Here is a 25,802-nt window from a genome sequence, read left to right as displayed (position 1 = left end):
TTTTCATTGGTTTATAAAGAATATAGTACATAAGCTTGCTTGCTTGTCCAATGACATATTTACATGCAGCTGCACCTGCTCAACTCTAGGAAAATTGTTGACATTTATTACAGCCATAAAAGTGAATGCCTGTTGTCAGAAAGATTTATGTCTCTCTTGTGCATCCAAGTGTCTTTTCCAGTGACCGTTTATCATTTCAATGCTGCAACCAACAGACATATATTTAGGTTTACTGAATACAACGTAGGCACGTGGTTGAAAACAATATCTGTTTATTGGCTGGTGGAGTAGCAACATGGACAGTGTATTGATTTAAAACAAAGAAAGGTTCTATTGGAACTATGACCTGTGAGGTTAAAAGGTTACAGCAGTAAATATACAGTATAGCAGCATTAAAAGGCCCTTCTGAGTGTCTTGAAAAAGCACTCTACCAAATGACAAATGACAGACAGAACAGGGTGGAAAGCTGCTGTCACATCAGACTGAATGGGCCAAAACTGCAAGCTGGACTGAGAAATACTGACCTCCTACATGTGATTATTAACAAGGGCATGCATGGATTGAATTTCATCTGAATTTAGCAAATATTTTTTGGGGATATTTTGGTGATACTGACATCAAGGTAGTGGTCTTTAACAAACAAAACTGTGTAAGGCTTGTTTCACGTGTACACAGGATTATTTTGAAAAGGTTACTTTGTCATGTTATGTGTTCTTCTTCCCTGAAAAACTGAGGTTTCCAAAAGTGAGTTTTCATATTTCATCTCCAATTTGTCAGACTATAGCTTGAAGTCTCTAAGCATTGCATTTCTCATTGTCAAATAACTTTAAATAAACATCCTTTCTTTGTTTTTAAATTCTTATTACCAGGTTGCTCTGAATTCTTGGCCGGCATGTTTGTTTGAGAATTTGGAATCATTCTCCTAGGAACGATATTTAAGTCAACAAAGCTCATGTGAACAGACCTTTCTTCTTTCTTTTTTTTTTATTTGGTCAGATTTTTAAATGTCTGTTATAATTAATATCTATGATAATTAATTAATATCTACGAGTCCACTGGCATTCAGCCCCACGAGATATTTATATATATATATATATATATATATATATATATATATATATATATATATATATATATATATATATATAAAGGAAATGACATATTCTTCTAAGCAACCCACACACCAACAATGTGTCATGTGTTTTTATGTAATAGTCTTAAAAATACTGTATAGCCTCATTTTTATGTCATTCTGCGAACCCTCTACAGTTGTTTTGCATGATTTGCATTAAAAAAAAAACCTCTCTATTTATCATTTACTGGTGTCCATAAAAACCCTCATTTTAGCCTTTACATGAAACACTTCTGAAACCACTGTCTCTTCAAACCCTTTAAAACAGCAAATAAATGGACCAAAAACACACACATGAACTGTACATCACAGGACCAGAAACTGTTCACAATTGTTTACAAAATATTCACATTTGCTCACTTGTTTTCTACATTACACCCCTTGCGCATGGATTTATAAAAGATAGCTGAAAAACTGTGCTCACATATTTCACACAATTCCCATCTATGAGACATCATCATTGGGGGCACACGCCAAAAAGGCCTTAACAAGCTTCATAAAAACTTTTGGGCATACAGATCATGCACAGCTGCACTTGAGAGTCTGCTGGCTGAGAAGCTGACTTCCTCTTCGGTCCTTGCACACATTAATGGTGCAATCATTTTCAAGTTTCAAATGTGATTTAATTATTTTTTAAATTACAAAAAAATGATTTGAAGTTTTACAGAATTTACCTTTTCTAATTAAAATGAAAACATTTGGCATGACATGATGAACTCAGCTGCTGCAGAACCCTGACAATCCCCCATGTTAAAATTGTAATTGAACAGCCCAGTTATTGCCCGATTTCCTTTTAAAACCATTGAACATGTGCATTCTTCTTCAGTGACATTTTGTCAACGACTTGTTAGTCTGAATAAACTAAACAGCTTGACCAAATGAATGTTGTATTACATGAATCACCTTCCGGATGCAAAATACCTCATTCATTTTCAGAAAACTCAGATTCAGTATGCCCACCCCAAACCCCCTGTTTGCAGTAGATAATGTTTAATAACTGCGCTAAGGAGAGATCCCACAGTTGTAACTGACATAGACCCTGACACTATCCATTTTAAATAGTGCACCCTGGAGCTTTGACACTAGACCAATTGGGCAGTGTTGGCTGTCTTTTTTTATATTGATTTATTTGCCATGTGTGTAACGTGTCTCAAGTCAGTTTGTGGCACACACCCAGTCGCATGGAAATAGATGGCACAGAGGTTAGAGTAGAGAGAGAGCGAGAGCGGCAACACACATTTCCTGCATACCTCTCTTGCCTGCTGCCCCCCCCCCCCCCCCCCCCCCCCACTTAAGGCTTCTAAACAAGAGTGCCTCACTATCAGCGTGTTCCTGTCTAACCCTCTCTCTCTCTCTCTCTCTCTCTCTCTCTCTCTCTCCCTCCCTCCCTCCCCTCTCTCGCCTCTCTCTACACTCCGGCTCCCTCTCTCTCTCCTAAGCTCTCTCAGTCAAAGAGAGGATTCTCCGCCGTAACAAGCTGTAGTTTAATGTGGCCGTCATTTTTCATCATCACTTCAGTGACGTTCGCTTCCTTTTTTTTTTGTATTCCTGCTACATTAAACATCTCTGCTCTCCATGTCCGAGCTGACATCTAGCATATAGAAGCTAAAGAGGTGTAAAGGCAATGGAAAAGAACTTTTAAGGCTGCTATCAGGGCACCTTTCTCCCTTTTCCAATCACTTTGGATTGGATTGCTTGTTCAAAGAGTGCTCTACAATGGACAGATTTGTGTTGTAGTGGATGACTCATTTTGGTTATTCCCCCCTTGAGACTGCAGGATATAGATTTTTTTTTCTTTTGTTCCACCTGCGTGCTTCACCTCTCGATACTCTGTAAGACAGTTGGGACTTTTATGGAGTGTGAAATTTTTGCAGCAAGTGTGAAGTTTGGGGGTGCAAAGTGAAACAAAGCATGGTTGATGGAAAAGCAGCTGAGTGTTGAACCCTTCTGTCCTGGGAGGCAGTCCAGGTAAGACTTATATATATTGTGATGCATTTGCATGCCCAGATACATTTGTAATTGTTCATATTAACTGGTGTATACTGAGGGTTGTGGTGCCTCACACAGCACATATAACAGGTCAATTATAATCCCAAGTGTGGTATTAATCCTTATTTTTGGGAAAACATAGCATATACTGTATGTATTGTGATTACTTTCTCAATTAATCACTGATCTCAAACACTTGGTAATTGACTACAGGTGAATTTTAGTTGTCTGTGTTCCTTCAATAGCTACGTAATCCCTGACACATTGGGATCTATTTGTTCAGACGATAGGAAAAACTTGCCTCATTCTGGCTGTAACACTCAAGAGAGTGAGGAGACATTTCATCATCAGCACTCTGACATTCTGTTGATGTATATCAATACTCAAAAAGAATAAATTATGCATGATTGTAGAAAGAGTCTGAATACGGCTTTTTGCACATTTGTTGTGTGTAACTTTAAATATATTTTGGTTCCAACATTTATTGTATTTGAGCTTAAATTAGATTTTGAATGCAGGTCTTTTTCTCATTTTACTTTTACGAGCTTTGCTACTTTTACTATAAAAGATGACTACTTCTTCCACTGTACAGCCTTTGTATTCCTCATGACCTCTGAAGATACTTCATGGTTTCAAATATTACTCTTAAAGAGGTTGAGGTGGACAATTCGTTTAGAGGTTTGTTCATCTGTTCTTAACATCTTGACAACAATCAATGACACAGATGCTCCGCTACAGTTGTCATTCCTTCGGTCAACCTAATCATTTTATTGTAAGAAAATTAATGATTTAATAACTTACATTGTATATCTATCTGCCAAAGCATGTACAGTGCATGTCTGGGATGTGTAGTCAACCCCTGGTCCAGACTCCTTGTCAATCAGAAAAGTTTTCCATAACCTACTGATATGCAGGCACAGGGGCATTGGGTAGCAATGCTATGAATGCGCAGCGTAACTGTCCCAAATGCTCTTTGCTTTACTTGTCCTTCATCGTAATGTGGAGGTATTGCATGTTTGTCTTTTTTTGGAACTCTCTACTTAAATAGTTATGTCTTGTTATGTTGTTGTTATCTATTTCTTTCTAATGCTTTGTTTTTTGTTTTTAGCTGCGCTCTTCAGCCCATTGGATCAATTGTGTTGTGTGTAAAGTGCTTTGTAATAACAAATAAATTGAATTGAGTTTTTTCCTCGAAACCTAACTTTGTCTTGTTTTTAAACTGGCGACGCACTTTGAAAAGAAATGAATGGAACATGACATGACATGAGTTCAGATTTCTCTCTGAGAATATTTCAGGGCATTGAGTGATCAGGGATTTTATTTCCTGTTGAGAAACTTGCTCATGTGAAAGCAGTCAAAGCCATTTCAAATAAAAGATGCAGATTTCACTGAACTTGAAACGGTGCCTGAAAAGAAGCTTTGCATTGAAAGCGAACTAATTAAGTACCTCCTTTGTGACTTATTTCATGACAATGAAGATTAGGAGTGAAAAGAAACAGGCCAGTATAGTTTCCCTTACTTTTACAGAAAGATCCCATAGAATTTTATGACAGTCAAAGGACCAATCCAAAGCAAAAGGCAAAGGATGATCGCCAAATGCTCTTTTTTCTGCTCATCCTAACCCTTTTTTTATTTCTATTCCCATGCATCCAGATATGACCACTGTGTCCATGGAACCTGTAGGAGTCCTCGTGGAAAGGGGTGCCAATGCCACTGACCCACCTCTAAACATGCACGAGGACTCAGCTGCCACCTTTACCATTGGAACTATCCTCTCCATCATGTGTTTTGTTGGAGTCTCAGGAAACATCTATACCTTGGTGGTCATGTGTCATTCCATGAGGACTGCTGCCTCTATGTACATCTACATCATAAACTTAGCTCTGGCAGATCTGCTCTATCTTCTTACCATACCCTTTGTAGTCTGCACTCACTTTCTTCAAGGGTGGTACTTTGGAGATGCAGGGTGTCGAATTCTCATCAGCATGGACTTCCTGACCATGCATGCTAGTATCTTCACGCTAACAATCATGAGCACTGAGCGCTACTTTGCTGTGCTCAAGCCACTGGACACAGTCAAGCGGTCTAAAAGTTACCGGAAGGCCATTGCTCTGCTGGTTTGGGTTGCATCTCTCATCCTTGCCCTACCGATGATCGTAAAAATTCAGCTGATGACATTGGGCAACAAGGCTATGTGTCAAACAACGTTGTCACCACTCTCCTACAAAGTTTACATATCCTTCCTGTTTTGCACTAGCATTGTCGCTCCAGGACTGATTATATGCTATCTCTACATCCAACTTGCGCGCACTTATTGGGTTTCACAGACGGAGACCTTCAAACAGACAAAGAAACTTCCCAATCAAAAGGTAAGTGCATAACACCTAAGTTTGGTTTAAAGTTGTTCAAGTTGCTCTTTTTCAGACAAAGTCATCTATAGTATTTTTGCTCTGCATCTCATCCTAAAACATATGTCTACGTAATGACAACTCTACTGCAAACAGAACCGAAGCACCTAAAGCATTAAAGAACAATATACAAGTGATAGCCTAATATGAAGGATAACAACTGGTGTCCTCCCAGCAGGAATGTGTCGGGGTTTGTTTGACAGGGACACCAGCTCCTACAAGGCAACTAACTGCTCAAATTACCTCAATTGATAGAGCAGGCGTCCCACAAATAGAGGCTATCACTCCCAACATCTCCTATCAAATGAAGATGAAAATTCCAGCAAAATAAACTTTAAATAAAAAAATTAAATCAACAGTTTGAAAGCAAATGTATCTTAACATAATTCTTTAAGGACTCTAAAGGGAGATGTACTGTATATGAATAGTCACAGAAAGCTACTAGCAGCTTGTTGCAATAAAGGAGCCAATCATAGTGTAGGAGTGTTGACTGGTCAGATCTAAAGAGTGCCACCCCTCTGGACATACCCCTGCTTTTGCCGTTGTTACAATTTTCTATGGACAAATTACGTTTACTGACCTTGGAATTCTGTATTAGACATTTTGTTAAGTGTACACACTGGAAACATTTTCCTAAGTAGAGGAGGATATTTAAGTGAAAATCTTCCTCCATCCTACCTCTGTGGACTTTTTCAAAGGGAATAAGTCATTTAAACAATCTGAGACCCAGTTATTTCTTTTTTGTTGTGAAGATGTAACCTATAGGCTACTGTGTCTCTCAGTTTTTTTTTCACCAGGTCTGCAACTAAGCTGGTGATTGATTCAGACACATCTATCTTGTGGAAGCTATTGAATGGGCAGGGAGTTAGACATTCATATATGTATTTGACCACCAAGCTCATGATTTAGTCACACTATTCACTGAGTGTTCTGATCCCTGTAGTAAAGGTCTTATCCTGTGACTCGCAGGCTTGTGACATTCAGTCTCAAAACTCGTTTACAAGTCTTTATTTGAAGGCTTTGCCAGCAACACTGTCACAATGAAAGCTAAAAAGTTGCTTTTTAAGAGTATGCGATGTGCTGAACATTCTTGGCTTGAAGCATTCCATTATCAACCCTCTCTCTGGTGCTGCAGGTTTTCCTTTATTCTATTCCATTCTCGCTTCCTGCTCATGCAGAGAAACATCCTTTTCCAATTTGCTTTCATAGCAGGGACTAAGAGAGCTTCATTTGATTTCTTATCAGTGTAAAAAAACTATGTGGCAAATGCTGCCCTTCAATCGTGTTAAAGACTGAAAATAGAATATATAATATGTGTTACTAAAAGCATGGGGAATATGCAGACCAACTTTAGAAGTGTTGGTAATGGAACAGGAATAATTAATAGTCTCCTTACGTTGTGTGTTGCAGTTGAACACTTGCAGTGATTAAGTTGGAGGAAAATCGGCAGGGTATACAGAGCGCTTCTTGGCTTTCAAAGAATGGATCACTGGAGTTAAATGATCAGAGATTAACCCACAACGAGGGCAGGTTTAATAGATTTGAAAAAGCTGGACGTGTATGTCTGTAGAAGATCATCAAACAAATTTATTGTGCTAGACAAGTGCTAAAAACCATTAGTGCTGCTCTGAAAGGTCTAAGCCCTGTTCATAGAACAAGGTTTGTGACATAAATCATTATTATTGTTGGATTAGTTTATGGATATACGAGCAAAGTGTAGCCCTATTTTCTAAAATAGCCTCAATAAATCAAAATTGGATTGATCTGGGCATGGCAACTCCATTTAGATTGGTTCATGTCATCTTATAATCAATGATATATGTGCATCCAGTTAATCTGGTCATGTTTTCACCCAGATGATAACGTTACTGTAGGCAGGCATTGGACATTATCGCACAGTTCTGTTGATCAATGTTGCTTATAATGCTTTTTCTCTTTGAAACCCTTCAAGGTGCTGTACCTGATATTCACTATCGTGCTCCTCTTCTGGGCTTGTTTCCTGCCCTTCTGGATCTGGCAGCTGCTGAGCCAGTTCCACCCTTCAATGTCCCTGTCCACCAAAGTCAAACGAAACATCAACTATCTGACCACATGTTTGACGTATTCCAACAGCTGCATCAACCCTTTTCTCTACACACTGCTCACCAAGAACTACAAGGACTACCTGAGGAAGCACAAGCGCTCCTGGACAGCTGGCAGCTACTTCAACAGAAGGAGCCGCTTCCAGCGTTCGCCACGCAGGTCGCCATCTTCTAGCAGTCAGCAGTGCACTGAGAGCTTTATGCTCACACACACGGCATCACTGCGAGCACATAACAGCAGTTTGTAAGGTAGGAGCTGATCTTATGATCTGGTTATAATTTTGTTGTAGATGCTGATGAAAAAATGTAAAGGTAAAATCAAAACATCTCCATATAGTTTCCCAAAGCGCAGCTTCGAACAGCAGTTTGGTGCAACGATGTGCAATCAGCACACTGCCTACGTTTCTATATGATACTTTTTGAAGGACTGACATTGTTAGAGTTAAATAAAGTGCCATACGTTTTCTGATTGCAGATCACTTTAGTTTGTGCTCCTCTGAAATAATGTGTGTTTGCAACATCGTGTAATGTGAGGTACTCATGTCCATATGGGACGTCTGGTGCCTCTCAGTGTTTATGTATGGAACTGGGAGAGCTGGTGAAACATGCTCAGAAACAATAAATATTGCATTGCATCTGAAATTCCGAGAGTTTCCTAACAGCAACTTCGATTCCTCTAAAAACCTTTTCGGTTAACTAGATTCAGAATGTTCTTCTTCAAGGGGAATAAATGTATGAATGACTCACACTCATAGTTCATGTACATTGGGAGAGTTATGAATTCATGCTTGAAGAGGAAAAAGTACTCGTCTTTTTGAAGACAAAACACAAATTTTGATCAAAAGTTTTACTTCATAACAAGTTCTTAAGACAGAGGCAAAAGAAACACAAATGAGACAAAGTTTTATATTGTGTTTGTGTGTGACTTCCTGTTCTGCTCAAATTGCTCTGTGGTAAATTGATGCGTTGCTTAACTGCTGTGGAGTTCTCCCTTCTGAGAAGTCAGCGGGGCGGAGCCAGTACATCGACCTGAACATTATAACTTTATATAACTTATAACTTCATTAACATTTTGGGTCATTGTTACATTTTGGGTCATTGTTACATTTCAGGCTCTAACAGGGCTAATATCCATTTTAAATTTACATTCATCAGCTTTTACAGCTACATTACATTCATTTAGAAAACATGGTTTACTTTTTTTTAAAACTCACATACTGGAGAACCAAAATTAAAGGAACTATAACAGGAACAACCAAAAATACCTGATGAGCAGGGACAATGTAAGCCAGGTTTAGTGCTTTAAACAGCCTTTTCAGTCAGTGCACAGCTTCTTGAACTCTGTAACTATGCAGCATATTCATTATCTGAAATTGCAGCTTTAGAGTTGCTTTCTCATACTTCCTGAAATATCCTTTTTATGGTGTCCTGTTCTTTATTCAATTTCTATTTGTGTCATATTCTTTATTATTTCATCGGCTATAAATCATCTTACTTGATTCAAGGCAGTTCCTGTTTGGAATCTGTATGAAGTCTGATTATATCTCAGCTTTGCACAATTGCCAGGTGCCCCACTTCTTTCAGCACATAAATATTATGTGTGGATTTATGTATTTGTCTGCCAGTCCCCATCAGTTTTTGATACATTAAATGGGTTTTATATGTGGGTCACAAAGGACTGAATGATAGAGCAACAGAGGGGAACAAAGGCTGGACAGCAGGAAGGGGGTTGGGTGCCACTTACAGTTTGGCATCAAGACCATATAAATGCCATGCTGCGAAAAGCCAGCTGGCACACAACTGAAAGACTTATTTTATTTTTTTTGTTCTTCTTAAAAATAATGATATCTTTGAAAATTAATAACTAAGGCTTTTAAAGATTAAATCCAGACACTTTTTAAATTCAAAGATATATTGATTTTAATTTCATTTCATCTCACAATAAAAAAAGGAAAATCCAATATTTATAATTTTGTTCATAGCTTTGCACTCAGCTAATATATTGGCAGAGCTCAACAGGCAGAGCTTCCTTGTTGGTGCATGTCCAAGGCTGCTTGAAGAGAGGGAGTGTAGCAGTGAGTAATTTATTTCTGCCCCCTTCCTTGGAAAACAATGTCGGAGTGACACCTGCAATAATTCACAAGGGCAGAGAATATGATTCCATACTGGCCGCATTAAGAGGCACACACATACACACTGTATTTTCAATATACTCACAAACACCACCAAAAGTCTGTCCTGCGGAATTTTCACGCACAAAAGAGTTGTGCGCATGTGTGAACGCAATAGGCAGAGTTTTAAAACCTGCTTCTTTTTAGTGTAAGCCCCTTTGTAAAAATCCATGTGAAGTTGGGGTGCGTTCATGTGCGAATGCAGCAAGGAAATTTACTACCAGCCAGCGAGCAGACTTGGGTTGTTAACATGTATCTTTCATGTTATTAAGTAGCTTCATACTCTGTTCTTCCTGCAAGCAAATTTGTTTCATAAGTATTTTTATTATTCATCTTTTCACTTGAAAAGTTGGCTGCATTCTGTACACCATGTGACCAATTTTCCCAGAATAGAAGGCTGAGACAAAGGGCATTCATGAAAGCACAATCAGCCGCCACCATCACCTACAGCATGCTACCTAAAGAAAATGTGTCCCAATTCATTGTGTATTGCAATCGGCTGCTTTGCTGTGCAAAACATCCTGGATATATAGCGATGCCAGCACCAGGGGAGGTGGACAGCACAAGTTTGATGACAGGCCGTGGGTCTGTCCTTCACAACTACCCATACTGAAGACTCTGTCTCAGCCTAACTTTTAGTCAACCTAAACGATAGCTGAGAGCTGGAGCTGAGGCGTGTTTTAAACCTCCTGACAAAGCTTTACATCGTGCCCACCTGTCAATCAGGTCAGCCTTGTGCCTAACGACTGTATTGATAAAACATATTGTTTATAAAAATTAAAACAGATTAATTATGGATTATTAGATTATGGTACAGTGTGTGCCCACGAGAACAATAATTAATCACACCTTAAAAAAACTAGCATTTTTTTTAATGGGGGGTATATGTGACTTCTGGGGCTCCTGGAGAACAGCCTCAAGCAGACACTCGATGATCTGCAGGATTTTGCACTTTGCACTTCACTGTATCAACTTCATTGTTCAACTCAAAAAGATTTCAGGGCCCAGCTGACCTGATTTTTTTATTTTTTTTTGTTTTGTTTTCAAGACTTGATGAATGTCTTTGTGTGTTACCCTATATGTTCAGTTTTTTTTTTAATTACACATCATGCACCTATATGTATTAATTGGTATTTTAATCCTGAGTTTAAGGAATATGCATTGCTTTGGTTGAGAGACTTTGGAGCTTTTCTTGCATCTTTAAAGTGACAATGTGTTATCCTACAACAGTACTATTAAAGTTTACAATGACTATCAATAAGTAGGCTCATGTATTGCTCATATCCAGTCTTTAGCTATCTCTGTACTGTTACTACATTGACTACATTTACATAATAATTGGGAAATGAGCTTAAGTTATGACAATTGAAATAAGGCATTTATGTGACTCAGAATATTGACATTATTTTGACTAATGCAGGAATATGGTGTGCATGTAAACAGAGTCAATGTCTGAGCTTAAGGACTGTGACATAAGCCAAGAAGAGAAAAAAGAAAGTGTGCACATAGAGGAAATATTGGACCAGCTTTTACATGTTGGCAAAGTTTCATGAAACAGAAGCTAATAATGCACAAACAGAATATGATCAAATGTATCATAGGCCTACTAATCTTCATATGCATAGATGCACAGAGGTTAAACTACTGCCAACACTGAAGATGTGTTTTATCAGGCTAACACTTCAGCAACAATATGACAACAGAGTGTACATCCCTGAATTTAAATTAACTACATATGCAAAATCATTGTGGTACACATACATACACATACAACATTTTATGTTTCGCAAATGAGCCACTCTGAAGGTCATTGCTCTGCCCATTGTCTCCTCTGGGAAATAACAGTCCAGCCTAATGTGCTTTCATTTAAACCATTAAGGAGGCAATCATCATCAACTGCTGTTTGATTTACGTGTAACAATATCCCGTACAGGCTTTTAATTATGATGGCACATAAACAGTTTATACGCCCTGGAGAAACAGTCTAATTTTACAGCTATCACAAACGTGACAGCCTGCCGAGGTGGCGCATCGTCTCATTTCCTTTTCACAGAGAAGGACACAAGAGGCCAAACAAGAAAGCCCTAACCCAAATGAGAGTATTGATTGATTTTATATCATACTTATCAAAGTGAAATCACAGCCATAACAGACATTGCAGATAGTGTACAGCAGCAAAAAAGGCTGGAATCTGTAAGAATGTAGATGTTATATTATTTGCTTTTTCTCTGCAAAGGACTTTTTTTTTTCTTTTTTTTTTTTTTACTTCTTCATGTTTGATAAATTTTTGAAGCAAGAAAACATGTCATCTATTCTGACACAAACGTTTCATTCATCTCTAGTTCTGCTACTAGTACGACTACTACTGGATGGCATCAGTCCTCTCCTCTGTCAGATACATGAGTGTGTCCACTCTGCTCAAGTATAACTTTCTCTCTTTGTCAACACCCACAGTCTGCCCTCTCAGAGAGCAGCACAGCCGAACAGTTTTCAAATTTACTCGCAACAACATGAGATAATACAATGTATGTAGTATAAAAAAATTGTTTAAGTCTTATAAACACATAAACAAACACACATAGGGTCATCGCTCTGAACCGTCAAAACAGAGTTTTTATATTCTGAAAGTAAACTAAAAGTTTTATATTGTTTTTGTGTGTGACTTCCTGTTCTGTTCGAACTGCTCTGTGGTAAATTGATGTGCTGCTTAACTGCTGTGGAGGGCTCCCTACTGAGAAGCCAGCAGGGCGGAGCCAGTAGAACACACATTGAACCAAGTACACACCAGACGGAACACGTTTCTGCTGGAAGTAAGCAGTAAAGCAACTTTACACTTGCTTTGGTTACACTTGATTTCATTCACGACTATGCAGAGTCCCGACTGTAAAAAAAACCTGGAAATCTCACAAAATCTCTCTCATGGTCAAACATGACTTTAGAGTGAAAAACAAGGCAGGAAGAATGATGATAGTTTTCAAAGAAGGGATCAATAAAACTGTTGCATAGAGTAAACGCGGTTTAACTTCAACTTTAACTTATTTTCGTACTTTGACTCCACTACACGTCTATTCATGTTATTACTTTTGCTCTGAAGTCAACTGATACATTGTCTTTTCTTTTTTAAAACATAATAGTAATTCGGTTGAGTACTTTGGCCACCACTGATTGCTGGGAGGGGAGAATCATGGCAAAATAGACTTGAGCATGTATAGCCCTTCCATTTATTCACACTCGCAAACCACTAACAATGCAGCGTGAGCAATTCAGGGTTTAGTGTCTTATCCAAGGACACTAATATTTTACTGCAGGAACTTCGATCAAACCCCTTTATTTTGACGCCTAACTGACTTGCCCTAAAAAGCAGACCCAAAATCTGTGTGGTTATTCCTCAATGTGTACACCTCACTTTGTTAACCATGAAACATTGTGCATGGGCGGTTCAGGGAGGCCAATGATCTCCCACAGCTCCTTTTGAAAATCCATTTGAATGCACTAATGGAAAAATGTTGAAATATTTAACTGTTAGTCTACCTTTTTAACATGATTTAATGCTTAAAACCTGGCTTTCTTTTAAAGGGTTTCCACACACGTCTTCAGTGCCACAGTGAATGATTGTAAATGAGTCCCTTGACAATGCATCAGCGCTAGCTAATAAGATTTTAATGCTTACCTGTAAAGTGACGCATAACTGTTTCCTCTATAAGAGATGACTGCCTGTTAGGCCATTTGAATGGGCCTTAACTCTCTCTATGTCCTTTGAAAGCAATAAATGTTTACTGCAACGCAGGAAGCCGCCAGTGGAGACAGGAAATGGTTGGACCCAGGCAGTTTAGCAGTCATTATGGAAAAAAACGTACTATTTAGTGAAGTTTGGTTGGACTGTGGTATTAATATTCCCCACATCAGCAAGGGCATATGGAGCAAGATCAATTATTCCATACATTTAATGGATAAAATATTCCGCTCATATTCAGGTCTGAAATTCCCCCGAAATAGGCTGTTTGTGTCCCAGGAGAGTAAATGAGATAAGCAGGGATGAGGACATCTGGCAACTGGATGTAGAATTGCCTGTTTATGTGCATAATAACTTTGTGTGCATTAATCTATATTTTTAACATACAAAAAAAAAACACCTAAAGTCTCTTAATTAATACTAAAGCCTTTGCCTTCCAAAACACTAACACAGAGAAAATGGCATTCACAAAATCCATGCCTGTATGTTTCTGAATAACCTTATTCTGCACTAAACATGTTCACAAAATAAAATCATTTGTTTCACATTTCATTGTTGTAGTGACAGGTATGAACGGTTGTCCTTTCCCTCTCAGATAAAAAGAGGAAGTTAATCAGCAGAGGAAGCAGGAAATTAATTGTGGAAAAAAACATTTCTGAATAACACTTCGTTCTCTGCCTGAATGGATACATACATAATTCATAAAAGAAACTAAAGAAAATGTTAAGCTAACACAACATGTATGTACTCATTGTATTATTCATACACTTTAAAGTTTGTTTTACAGTGCTTTATAGGACAACATGTTGGATATGCTGCTTTGTTGGAAAAATAAACTAAGGAAAATGAAAGAGAGAATAAGAAAGAAAATTGAAAATTAAGTGTTTAGAGAGATTTAGGGATCACAACTTTGACCTTTGATTTAAAGTGTTTAGATTTGTTTCACAGTGTTTTTCATGGTACCTACTTTACTTCACAAACATGAACGCCTCAAGTCAACTCGCATTTATTTTTAAACACATTTAAAAATAGCAGCAGCTGACCAAGGTGATGTACAAAGCTTAAAAGAAACTAGGAGTTCACACCAACCATAAAAAAGAAATTACACATATCCATATATGACTATCCGATTACTAAAATCCTTTGATCGGCTGACAGATAGGGATGTAACCAGGCAGCACAAATGCAGATTTTCTGTGAAATGCAATTTGAAAAGAAAATATAACTCAGTTGATAGTCAATGTCTGGCAGAGCTGCTGCTGGGTAGTAGAGGACGCCACGCTTGCAGGAATTGGGGGTGGTTCCAAGGTTGCATTGGGTTTTTCTGTCATGGATTACATCAGTGATGTAAATACATATGTAGTAGTTTAATTTTTTTGCAACTATTAACTCTAAAAACTTGACCCCCTCCTGTCTATCAGAAAAAAAGCTAAACTACCAGTTTTGTTCCCTCCCCTCTACTTAAATGCTACATTGAAATAGTCTCACTCTGAAATAAAAATTAAAGTGCCAAGCGCAGCCTTATTGGTAGATTCAGAAAGATTGTGTAGTCTTCAGTTTACCCGTGGTTTAGCTTTGTCAAAAGCGGCTTATTCCTGTTTGTATTTCAGAGATTAGATTTCGTATTTGTATTTGTTGGTTTCTCATTCTTCCCTGATGTTGTTTCCCCTTCTTTTCCTTAAATTTCCTAGTGTTGATGATTTAATCTTTAGTGTTTCCTGTTTTAGAGTGTAATTGCATATTCTTGTGTTCCTCTATGTTCTAGTTACATCCATGAGTTTCTCTGTCTTCAGTGTTACATGTATGTATTTTGTAGTTGTCCTCAGTGTTTCTTGCCTTGTCATTCCTGCTTCTGCAACTATACAAAATGATATTTCCCCTAATCAACCTTAACAAAAAAGTCAAAGCAGCAGCCAGGATAAATTAGCTGGCATGGTAACCTCAGAGCATTTGAATAACCTTTGCTTTGAAGGTTGAACCTTTTATCCAGTTAAAATGCATCTCACACCAAATTGAGCTCAGCTGTATGCCAATAAAGTCCAACTTTTCCTAAAAAGAAAAGAACAATTTAAATAAAGTTTAAGATAGATTCAGATTCAGCCAGGACATTCATTAAGTATTTTCATAGCAGGACCATCATTTGAAAAACTGGGAAAGCATTTTCTGCCAAGCAACAGCAGAGATGGAAAGTTCTGATTGGGTGACAAATTGACATTATTTATTTGACTATTGACATGAGAAATTTAACTGAAAAAGGTCCATTTTGAGGATGGATTCTCTCAGATATATATATTTTTTTATTGATTGCCAATTGGTTAATTAATCAAATACATTTAGAACTGATGATTTTTTTGGGTCATGGCGTGATGCATTATCATCAACTTTTCTTTGAATATGACCAAGTACAACATATCGGATATGCTTGATCTTCTTGTTATTTTTTTTCCCAATATCCCAATCCCAATATGATAATTAAGATTTCTGCCTGTTTACATAATAATTAAATTTTGATTAAATTTACAGAACGTACACATTTTAGTTTCGGCTGTGGATCTATTGGTGGAGTCTGTCATCTCTCAACCAGGAAAAAAGCGGTTTTGACCCTCTTTATTCACATGTCAGTGTGACCTTGGGCAAGACCCTTAACCCCCAATTGCTCCCACAGCTACAGCAGCAGCATGTGAATGTGTATGAATGGATAAGTTATTATGGAGGACTTTGCATATCAGCCTCTGCCATCAGTGTCTGAATAAGTGGGTTTGACCTACAGTGTAAGAAAACACTGTGAGTAGTCTACAAAAGTTCTATACAAGCTTAATTGTAACATTGACCATATACAGTATACTCAAAGGCAGAACAAATCCTTCTCTATTCGGATCACTGTCAGTTGTACCCTGAGGTCCTGCCGACTTTATTTCAAATTTCCTTGGGCAAGACGCTGAACTCCAAATTTCTCCTGAAGGAATTGCCATTGGTGTGTGTGGCTGTGTATTCATTTATCAGATAGAGAGATAGAGCATGCACACTGGTATTAGTTAAAAGCAAAATGTTGTTGACCCTAAATCACAATTTAGTCTCATGCCAAAGTTTAATTGGATAAGTAGTTTGAATGTTTGGTGTTATGGTTGAATCATCAAGGCTATCAAATCCTGTCCCTTAACCTTCATAAAGATCAAATGAAAAGAGGTTTTGACCACTATCAGTGCCGGCATGAAATAATCATTGCCTCTCAGACCAGAAGCGGCCATCAATAATTATAATTGCTTTAATTTCATGTCTTGAGCTACACATGGTAGCCCAACTTTAAAGCCATCCTAATCTGTCAAAGGCTGACAGAGGACTCGTGAACTTGCTTCTATTTTAATAGATTTTTTTTTTTTTTGTAGAGCTTCCATCTCAAGAGCTGCCAAATGAAATAGCACTTGCTCTGTTGAATGAGTGAGACAGAGGGCACCTTCAGAAAGGTCACCTGGAGGCAAGCACTAAGTCATCCTCTTTCAGTCACGATAGTGAAAAGACTATTGATCTCCCTGCAAAATAACGAAAAGCTGATTACATTGACTTGGCTCATTTTAGGAATTGGAATTTGGAATTGCTCTTCCCCTTTCATCCCTTCTCAGGTGATAGGAAGCTTTGCCTGTAATAACTACAGACTGTATTGTCTAAAAGTGCCTCCAGTGTGATCAATGAGCACCTGCACTCACTCTCTTCTGATAGGATTGGGATTGATCGAGTGCCCCCTTACCAGGGTTCATGTTACCTTTCAACCCTCACCTAAAAGGTCAAAAGGGGAACATTTTTTGAATAATTTTATGCACATAAATGGATTCCATAAACTTCTTCCTGCCCTGGGACGAAAATTTATCCTCACCGGATTCAAGCCCACATATTTAGGGCCTTGCCTCGATCAAGCTCATTCATCAGGCTTTTGTTCTTCCCCCGAATTCATTCTGACATGAATTGGTAATGACTGTTGGTTTGTGCAGAGTTTAGGAGTAGACAGGCAGAAGTGATGATAATACATCTGCAGTCATAACAGCAAGTGACAGCTTTTTTCTTCAGCTTGCAAACATTTCAACATTATGAAAGGAGCTGCACTTTTCACATTTAGAAGGATAAGCAGGATGTCAGAGCTTTGAAACTCATACACAGCAATTTCCTTCATCTCTACATTCTTTATGTTGTTTGTGTAATCTTATTTGGGCTGGGAATGAATTGTATATATACAGCCCTGTCTCTGTCTTTCTGCCTTATGTAAACAATGTCTGTCATCTCTGAGTTCTACTCAGTGATACAGTTCTATACCTGAGTCCTTATTTATTCATCAAGCCAGAGTAGCATAGGTGTGCCTGAATAATACAAGACTAAAAGCATTCGCTTCAGGAAGAATTGGGAGAATATTTACTCAAAGTGTATAAGGAGCGCTTGAGGAAGAACACATTGTTTTGCTACAATTGACTAAATCCCCAGTGCAAAAGACAAAAGGAACCATTTGAAAATATAACATTTATGACATTTACATAGAACTAAATCATCTACAACAATCTGATAATATGCTGAGTCATTTATGTGTTTTAGGATTCCCAGAGGCTGTTGTCCCCTTTACCAAGTTGTTTATTCAGTTTATGTAGCAATCATATGTGGATGCTCTTGTCAATGTGGCTTGCTCCTCAGACCATGTTCAAACCTAAAGGAAAAACTTGCTGCAGTTTGACAGTGGGTACATTGTGTCCGAGCTATGCAGTGGGTAACATTTATTTGATCTCTAGCTGCTGTCTTTTTTTTTTTTCATCGAAGAAAAGCAAGATTTGGGACATGGTGGCTTAACAAGTTTTTCCTTCAGCTCTTTACATTCTGGTTCTACCACTCAAAAAATGAAAGGCCTACATACCTGTGAGCATTGACGTGGCCAAGAAGCTGCTTCAACTAGGTTTTGTGGTTTGTGTATCTAACGCAAGCATGCTGTTAGGACACGGTGTATCATGATGAGGCATCATCGATGAGGTAGAGGAAAAAAAATATCAGGTTCATTGTTTTACATTTATGTAAGTGAGTGTCTCGTGATGTGACTGACTCAGGACAGGTGTGGGTGTTTATAGACCACAGGTCCTCGTCTGCACACTTGCTTGTAAATACTTATCTGCTGACCTTGGACTGAAGTGTCTGGCATCTGTAAAAACGTTGGTATCCCAATCTGGAGGAGAGGCATCTAAGCATTTACAAAAGCAACGCAAAGGTCGCGTTCACACTGCAAGCCTTAATTTTCAAATCTAAATTTTCTTTGCTCAGAGCTGAACTTTTCATTTGGTTCTTCAAATTGTTTTCTAAATGTGACCTGCATCAGACTCCAGTGGGAATCCACACGAAAGTGTCTGAGATATAATTTGAAAAGACCAGCTGTAACATGACATGTGCTGTTCACATTGTCATTAAAAATATCAGATCTGAGTCACATTGGAGCAAACAAAAATCAAATGTAGGTCCCTTTTAAGACCCTGAATGTCCAGTCCATGTGTACTGCAGCACTGAATGCATCTTGAAGCTGCAGCAAGCTATTGTTGTTGTCTTCCCTCTCCTGCTGTTTCCATTTGTGCTCCTTTACTGATGATGGAAATGTGTATTTTATAAGAGAAGAGGATACCGCCGCAAAAAAAATGCATGCAACATAAATATTTAATTCTAACATTGTTAACCTGCTTTCCATTGCTTTCTTGTGTTTATACAGAATGTGTGAGTTAAACTGTGGAGGTTTTTGCTGCAGTGATGTCAATCGTTATGAATTATGTTGCACCTCATAGCAGCAGGAAATGGAAAGTGCAGGGCCATCAGTTTTCCATGTTCAGGCTGGCGTCCTCAGATGGATGCTGACCTTGTGAAATGAGCGATATACCTTTTAAAACAACTGAATGTGATTGATTGGGCAGTAGTGCTGTCCCCCGACGGTAAACATTCTCAGTCTCTTTTCTTAACATACTGACCAAACACAGAACAGAGTGAGTACACTGACTTCCAGATGAGGAAAAGAATATCAATAGTAAAAGATTGCACATGTCAAAATGTGTGTTTTTAAAACAGATTAAGCTGTAAATACAAATGTATTTACAGACTAGTCAATGTAATTCAACACTCTGAAAAAAATGATATACTGTATTTTAAAGAAAAGTCAAGGAAATCAGGTCATCAGTAACAATAAACAAACATGAACAAAGCTCTCATCAAAGCTAACAAAAAACCAACCCTCAGCTCCAGCTATTGACTGTGCACAATTGATGAATTAAATTATACTATAATAAACTATAGAAAAAAATCAGGGGGCGAAATACAGGGGGCATAGGGCGGTCAACTCAGGCTCATGTTTTTTTTTTTTGTTTTTTTTTACTTGTCCATGTGTTGGAAGGGGGCCCCCTTGATTGCCACTGGGTATTTAAAACAAAAAAAAATCATGGGCCATTTTTGGACAGTTGAAGAAAGTCAGGAAATGCTGCAGGAGAGAGTAAGTGATGATTAGAATCAAGGGCTGTTGCAGTGGGGTCTATTATAACATAATAGCATGTGATTAATGTAACAAAAAATGTAGAATTTCAATTTTGAACTTAATCGCATCATGATTATGGGTTAGCGTTAGATCCTGAATCTTTACTTATTAAACAGTCCCTCCAGGAAGTCGCGATGTTTCAATCGCAACAATTCACACAAATTCAACCAATCCCCGCGATTTCTGGGCGACCTTGCAATATTGTCCAATCATCGCAACTTTTCTGCAAATTTGAACAATCAAAATTATTTTCCCAACTTTCACCAATTAGTGTAGTCCCCCGGGAAAACAGCGAGCTCTAGGTCACCAAAGTGACCACGGACCAAACTCACTTCCCTGTTTATATGCACTCAGGAGAGTGTGCATGAAGAGTTTGTGTGCTGATAAGAAAAGCACTGCAGGTCCGTCCTGTCTCCATGACAACAGTTTGTTGACAAATTGCCGCTGTGTAGCTGACACTGCTCCTTCACTTTTTGTTGCACGTTTAATATTTGAGGTACTTTTTTATAATCCCAGCGGACACGGAGCATAGACGATCTGGGTACAAGATACGATCTGTAGGAAGATAAAAAATACAGGGAATATCAAAAGTCAACAGCGCCTTTCTGAAAAGATAAAAGAGCTCAGCGCAGCCACACAAATGACTGTGCGCACGTATGTGAGAAGGAGACGTCAGTGAGTGAGGCAGATGAATATGCTTCACAAAGTAAATCGCTCTGCTCAGGTTAACCACATTGAAGTGTGTGCAAGAAAATAATTGACGTGAAAAAAACTATTTTTGCAATTTTTGCTTCCTGCCGCAATTTAATTGAAAAAAAAAACAAAACAGCTAAAAACATTGCAACATGCATTGCAATTTTTTTGGAAAAGCTGCAGCGAAATCAGGCATTTTAGGCCGCAACAATCCCCCAAAAAGTCTGCGAGATCCTGGAGGGACTGATTAAAATCTCCAGACAACCCGGCAGTATTGGACAGGATCTGATGTTAACAATGATCTTCTATCACTTCTGCAACTGAAATCCAGAACTTAATTTTCTACTGTGCGCATTTTGGTCACTAGACAGCCTGTATTAACCTGTGGGTGTGACTAATTATTGCACTCACAGTGAGGATTATAATAAATCCAGCTCTTTTTTGCATGAGAGGCTACAAGTGGTTGAGTGCCTGTGTGTATTAAAGAGAGAGAGAGAGCATCCAAGTGAGCTTGTTGCTGTTCTCAGCGGGAGTTTTTTTTTTTTTTGGCCACTGCCGCGCTCAAGCAGGAAAGTCCCTGAGGTGAAGCTGCTGTGTAGACGTACTGTGATCATTTCCTTGTCTTCTTGCATCACCAGATCAGCCTCATCCCTATTAAAAAAAAATAAAAAAATAGTGATATTTAATGGAGCAGTGGTAGCACAGATGTTCATCTCTGTGTGTAACAAGCTGAGTGGAATTGCGTCATGTATGCCCATTTATGCGCCTGTGCGTATGAGCGTACATATGTCCTATACCTTAATATCCCAGCTCGGGATAAATAAATGTATCAATCTATCCAGTGTATCCATCCACCCACTCCAGACTATATACTTTAGATCAGGATTTTGTTGATCAAGGATCTGAAGATAGGGACACGCCAGCTCTGCATCTGATCACGTCTCATTTTTAGACTGACACAATCAACAGCACCATCATCGGTGTATGTTAATTTGACATTTTTACAACAGCATTCACAACTGAGAGCAAGGAAAGAAGAACTGCATTGTTGGAAAACGCAAGTGACCCTTATGCTGCTGGCTACAATGCTTTATGTTGGGTGAACAGGGCCCTCAATTACGATCAGTGCCATCATGACCCTAACCTTCACCTCAACAAACTTTGATTTACAGAAGCCTGCTGCTTTTTCTATACTGTCTTTTTAATGCATCTGTCTTAAAGGTGCTACATATGACTTTAAACAATTACTGTGTTTGTAGTGATACCGCATGACCGTCAGCAGAACTGCACCAGTAAACTGTTGATTGCTCTTCCTCACCTGCTTGTCATACGTGCTCGTAGGTAAACAAACGAGCATTAACATCACCCCATTGCTTTTACCTAAAAGGTCTCCACCAGGGTCTTCCCATTAACTCTCCCAGACCCCAGTGTTTGCTTTAAGGTGAAAGTGTCTGTCTGACATTTTATTGAAAAAGAAGTTCAGGTTTTTATATATATATATAAAAACAATAATGGTAGCTCCTTGCCGTTCAAGTCTTCCATTGCAGGGCCATTGTAACACGTTCACATGTAATTTACCCCTAAAACACACCCATATTAATATTCCCTGCTTTGACGATGAATGGTCAGGGAAAATATGTCCTTGTCCTTGACGATAAATTGAACGCAGCATTGTCCATGAGGAATAATTCCTCAGGAGAGTCTACCGCTGGTCCCTGATATATCACACAGTTGGCACAGGACGCTATTTTGAAGTTTTACAGAGATCATGTCAAAATGGATGCATTATTTATCCTGTTAAAGGGATTTTTTTGAATCAGGTGCATTCAGCTGTAATGGCCTCCCCAAGGCCAGGCAGGGTGTCTACCTGATACCTTCATCCCTCAGCGCACTTTTCCTGGCTGCAGGAGCATGTTTGATCATAAGCCCAGGAAGACTCAAAATGAGGAGGATGCATTATTTAAACGGGCCTGAAACAAAGTGTTCCCTTCTTCAGACTCCAATGAATTCTTTCATCTATTACAGGGCTTTTTTTGGATCCCTTTTCTTCTGCTTCCTGTCTGTTTTCTATCAGTCTATGTCACAATCTCTTTTGTGGTTCAGCTGCCTATCTTGTGAGTCTCTATCTTCCTGTCCAAACACAAAAATCAATCAGGCTCATTGAAGGACGGATGAACACAGATACCCATGTATTAGCTCTTGTCCTAATCACTCGTGGTTGGATTGAAATGGTATCCATGGTAACATAGAGGTTTCCCATTACTGTGAACTGGGATGTATTTGCATTTATATGTGTGTGGCTGTTTGATGGGGGATCCACACTCTGCATGAGCTAATCTGCTGCAATAAATCACAGTCAAATAAGAGTCATGTAAGGTTGATACAATCAATAGGATGTCTGGATGTTTGCTCACAGAACAGCATGTATGTACACTAGGTCTACAGCTAGCACTCTGTGTCAAACTCATACACTGTGTGGCCAAAAATGTTGACACCTAACAAGAGACACTGTAAAAAATGTGATTTGTTGAGAACATTTTTGTCTGTTTTTTGTTGCTTTGTCACTTTAAGAACAGTGCCAAGCCTCCCCTTCACAGACCAATGGAAATCAGATATCAACTTTGTCAACAGTCATTGGTGGAGGAGACCCAAGTCTAGATCATCTTTGAGGGTGCAATTTCTCGGTCAAGAGCTGCAGGGGATGCTTGGACATGAATCCTTAACATTGTTTTTTCTCAGGGAAATGTCCTTGAATTAAATCAAATATTAAGCTCACATCTATATAAAACACACCTGAGAGTCATTCTAGGATGAAAGCAGAAGTTAACTTTTGTAACCAAACAAAAACTAGCACTGATGAGAAGCACTCTGAGCAGGAGGTTGCGAGTGCTGCAGGGCCTCAAGGTGTTGGCTGGTGAATACAGGTAAATAACAAATGTCTCTTTTACTGACAAAGATTTTAAATCTAATTTGGCAACAAATGCAGTTTTACGAAAAATAGAACACCATCAGGCATTTGAGTTATACAATAACTTAGACTATGTTTTTAACTATTAGAAAGGTTAAGCAGATAGAAATAAAAACTAATTGGAATGGAAATTGAAGGAAATTAGGAGTCACAAACAATTTTTTTTACTAAATCCTCACCGAGAAATGAAGTCAAATTATATCCCCAGTCAGTCTGTCCTCCTCCACTTTGCAGGTTTTGCCCTTGTGAAATCCTGTCTCTGGCCTTTTTTTCAGCTTACTTATTGACATCCTTCACGCCCAGCTGCTATCTATAACAGTTGGTTTGGTTGTGTGTTTACACCACTACGACAGAATACAAATATAGCAATGCCCTTGTTCTGTCACCAAAAGTCAACAAAGAAACGGATCAAGTGTTCCATTTGCCGCAAACATTCAATATTTAATTGGAAGTATTTACATTTCAGACTGTTTAAGCTAGGTTTCAGAAGTGACATTTAAAGCTTCACGAGATTCTGCATTGTTCATGTGAAACGCTCCGGTGATGTGTGTACACAGTGTGTTTACAGAACTGATGTACTTGGAGAAGCGTTTGGAGCCAACAGTCTGTTCTGAAGGTACCATGTGGGACATTTGTATGACAACCTGGTCACCTGGAATTAAACAGATTCTGGACCACTGGACTGTCACACAGGGACCTTAGCTGCTGAGTCAATAGCATTATGCAAGCTGTCAATACAGGCAGCATCCTGCTTCTCCACCAGGGATGCTGAAAGCCATTTTTATTTCAGGTTGTTGAGAATAATAAACAATGACGAACAGACGTCGATTTGAATTGCCCCCCAGGGACAAATAAAGTTTTTTTTAATTGAATTGAATAGAATTTTGTCATGACCAGCTCAGGGGAAACCGGCCATCGCATAATAATGACCCTCTTTTTCCTCACCCCCAATGAGGAACAATAAAACACACTTTCAACATTTACAATATTTATTCACACTATTTAAAAAATTCATTAAACTTCAGGGAGAGCACCAGCCAAAACAAGTATATCAGCGTAGTCAGCACCCAAACTGCCTTAAATCAGAATAAAGTAACAATTGAAAATAACAATTTAGCGATAATGCAAAGTTTGCCTCATTCACATAACATATTTCCCTTTGGAGGTGTTTAGTTTAGTATTTTTGCACATTGTTAAAGAATAGTCAAACAGAAAAAAGCTATCAAAAATAAATCACATGTGCAGGTGAGGTAGAAACCGTGAGGGCTTATCTCAAAACCAATGATTAAACCAAATTAAATTAAAATAATGATAACAAGGTAAAAACATTAAATATCAAAATTAAATTTCACCCAATTGAAAATTACATTAAAAAAACCAGTAAAGACGATAGGACATACAGAAGATATAACAAAATCAAGACAATTCAGTGTTTACCATAAATCTTTCTGACATCAAAGCACTTTTCTTTTTAAATATTTCTTTTTGTTCTTTTTGCCTTTATTAGAGAGTGAAAGATAGTGGACAGTGTCGGAAATCAGGGAGAGAAAGGGGATCGACATGCAGGAGAGAGTAAATACAATTGTGTTCCATAATTTGACTCCAGTATATGTTATCAAGTACTGTCCTTGAGATATATGACAACAGGTATCAGGTATTTTTCAATACAGAGCACACACAGCATCAGCTTCTTTCACAATTTAAAAAATAAATAAAAAGAAGTTTGAAGCATTTGTTGTATAATATGAATTGAAGTCATTGTATTATGTCTCTCAATTTGTTACATATTTTCTATATAGATGTTTTAAGATGATCTCATTTCCCTATAAACATGATTTAAATAAAAAAGGACATGTCTGAGATCATAGTGCTAAGAAGCTGTCGTGACGAAGTGATGTACAATGTTGACAGACAAGTGTGACTCTATTGATATGCTGATGTTAGAACGTCTGACTGCACTTGGAACAACATCAATGTGCTGGCGCTCTTTCTCACCTGGTTGTTGAAGCAGTGTGTTGCTGAAGGAAAATTCACAAGACCCTAACATGAAGGAGGTGAGAGCTATTTACAAAAATGCTGATGTGGCTTGATA

The 25,802-nt window shown here is 38.4% G+C and overlaps 1 protein-coding gene across 1 annotated transcript in view; it reads left to right on the top strand.

Moving 5' to 3' along the window:
• The first annotated feature begins 2,595 nt into the window (after positions 1-2,595).
• The window catches only part of uts2r (urotensin 2 receptor), a 48,779-nt gene continuing 25,572 nt past the window's right edge, over positions 2,596-25,802 (top strand). Inside the window, exons 1-3 of the mRNA XM_079334238.1 lie at positions 2,596-3,100; positions 4,775-5,490; positions 7,481-7,859. Of these exons, the coding sequence (XP_079190364.1) occupies positions 4,777-5,490; positions 7,481-7,858 (1,092 nt within the window). The 5' untranslated portion in view covers positions 2,596-3,100; positions 4,775-4,776 and the 3' untranslated portion in view covers position 7,859. The remainder of the gene's footprint in view (positions 3,101-4,774; positions 5,491-7,480; positions 7,860-25,802) is intronic.

This window comes from Symphodus melops, assembly GCF_947650265.1.
Source record: "Symphodus melops genome assembly, chromosome: 21".
Taxonomy (NCBI): Eukaryota; Metazoa; Chordata; class Actinopteri; order Labriformes; family Labridae; genus Symphodus; species Symphodus melops.
Note: the sequence above shows the minus strand (reverse complement) of the source record. Positions and strands in the feature narration are given on the sequence as shown.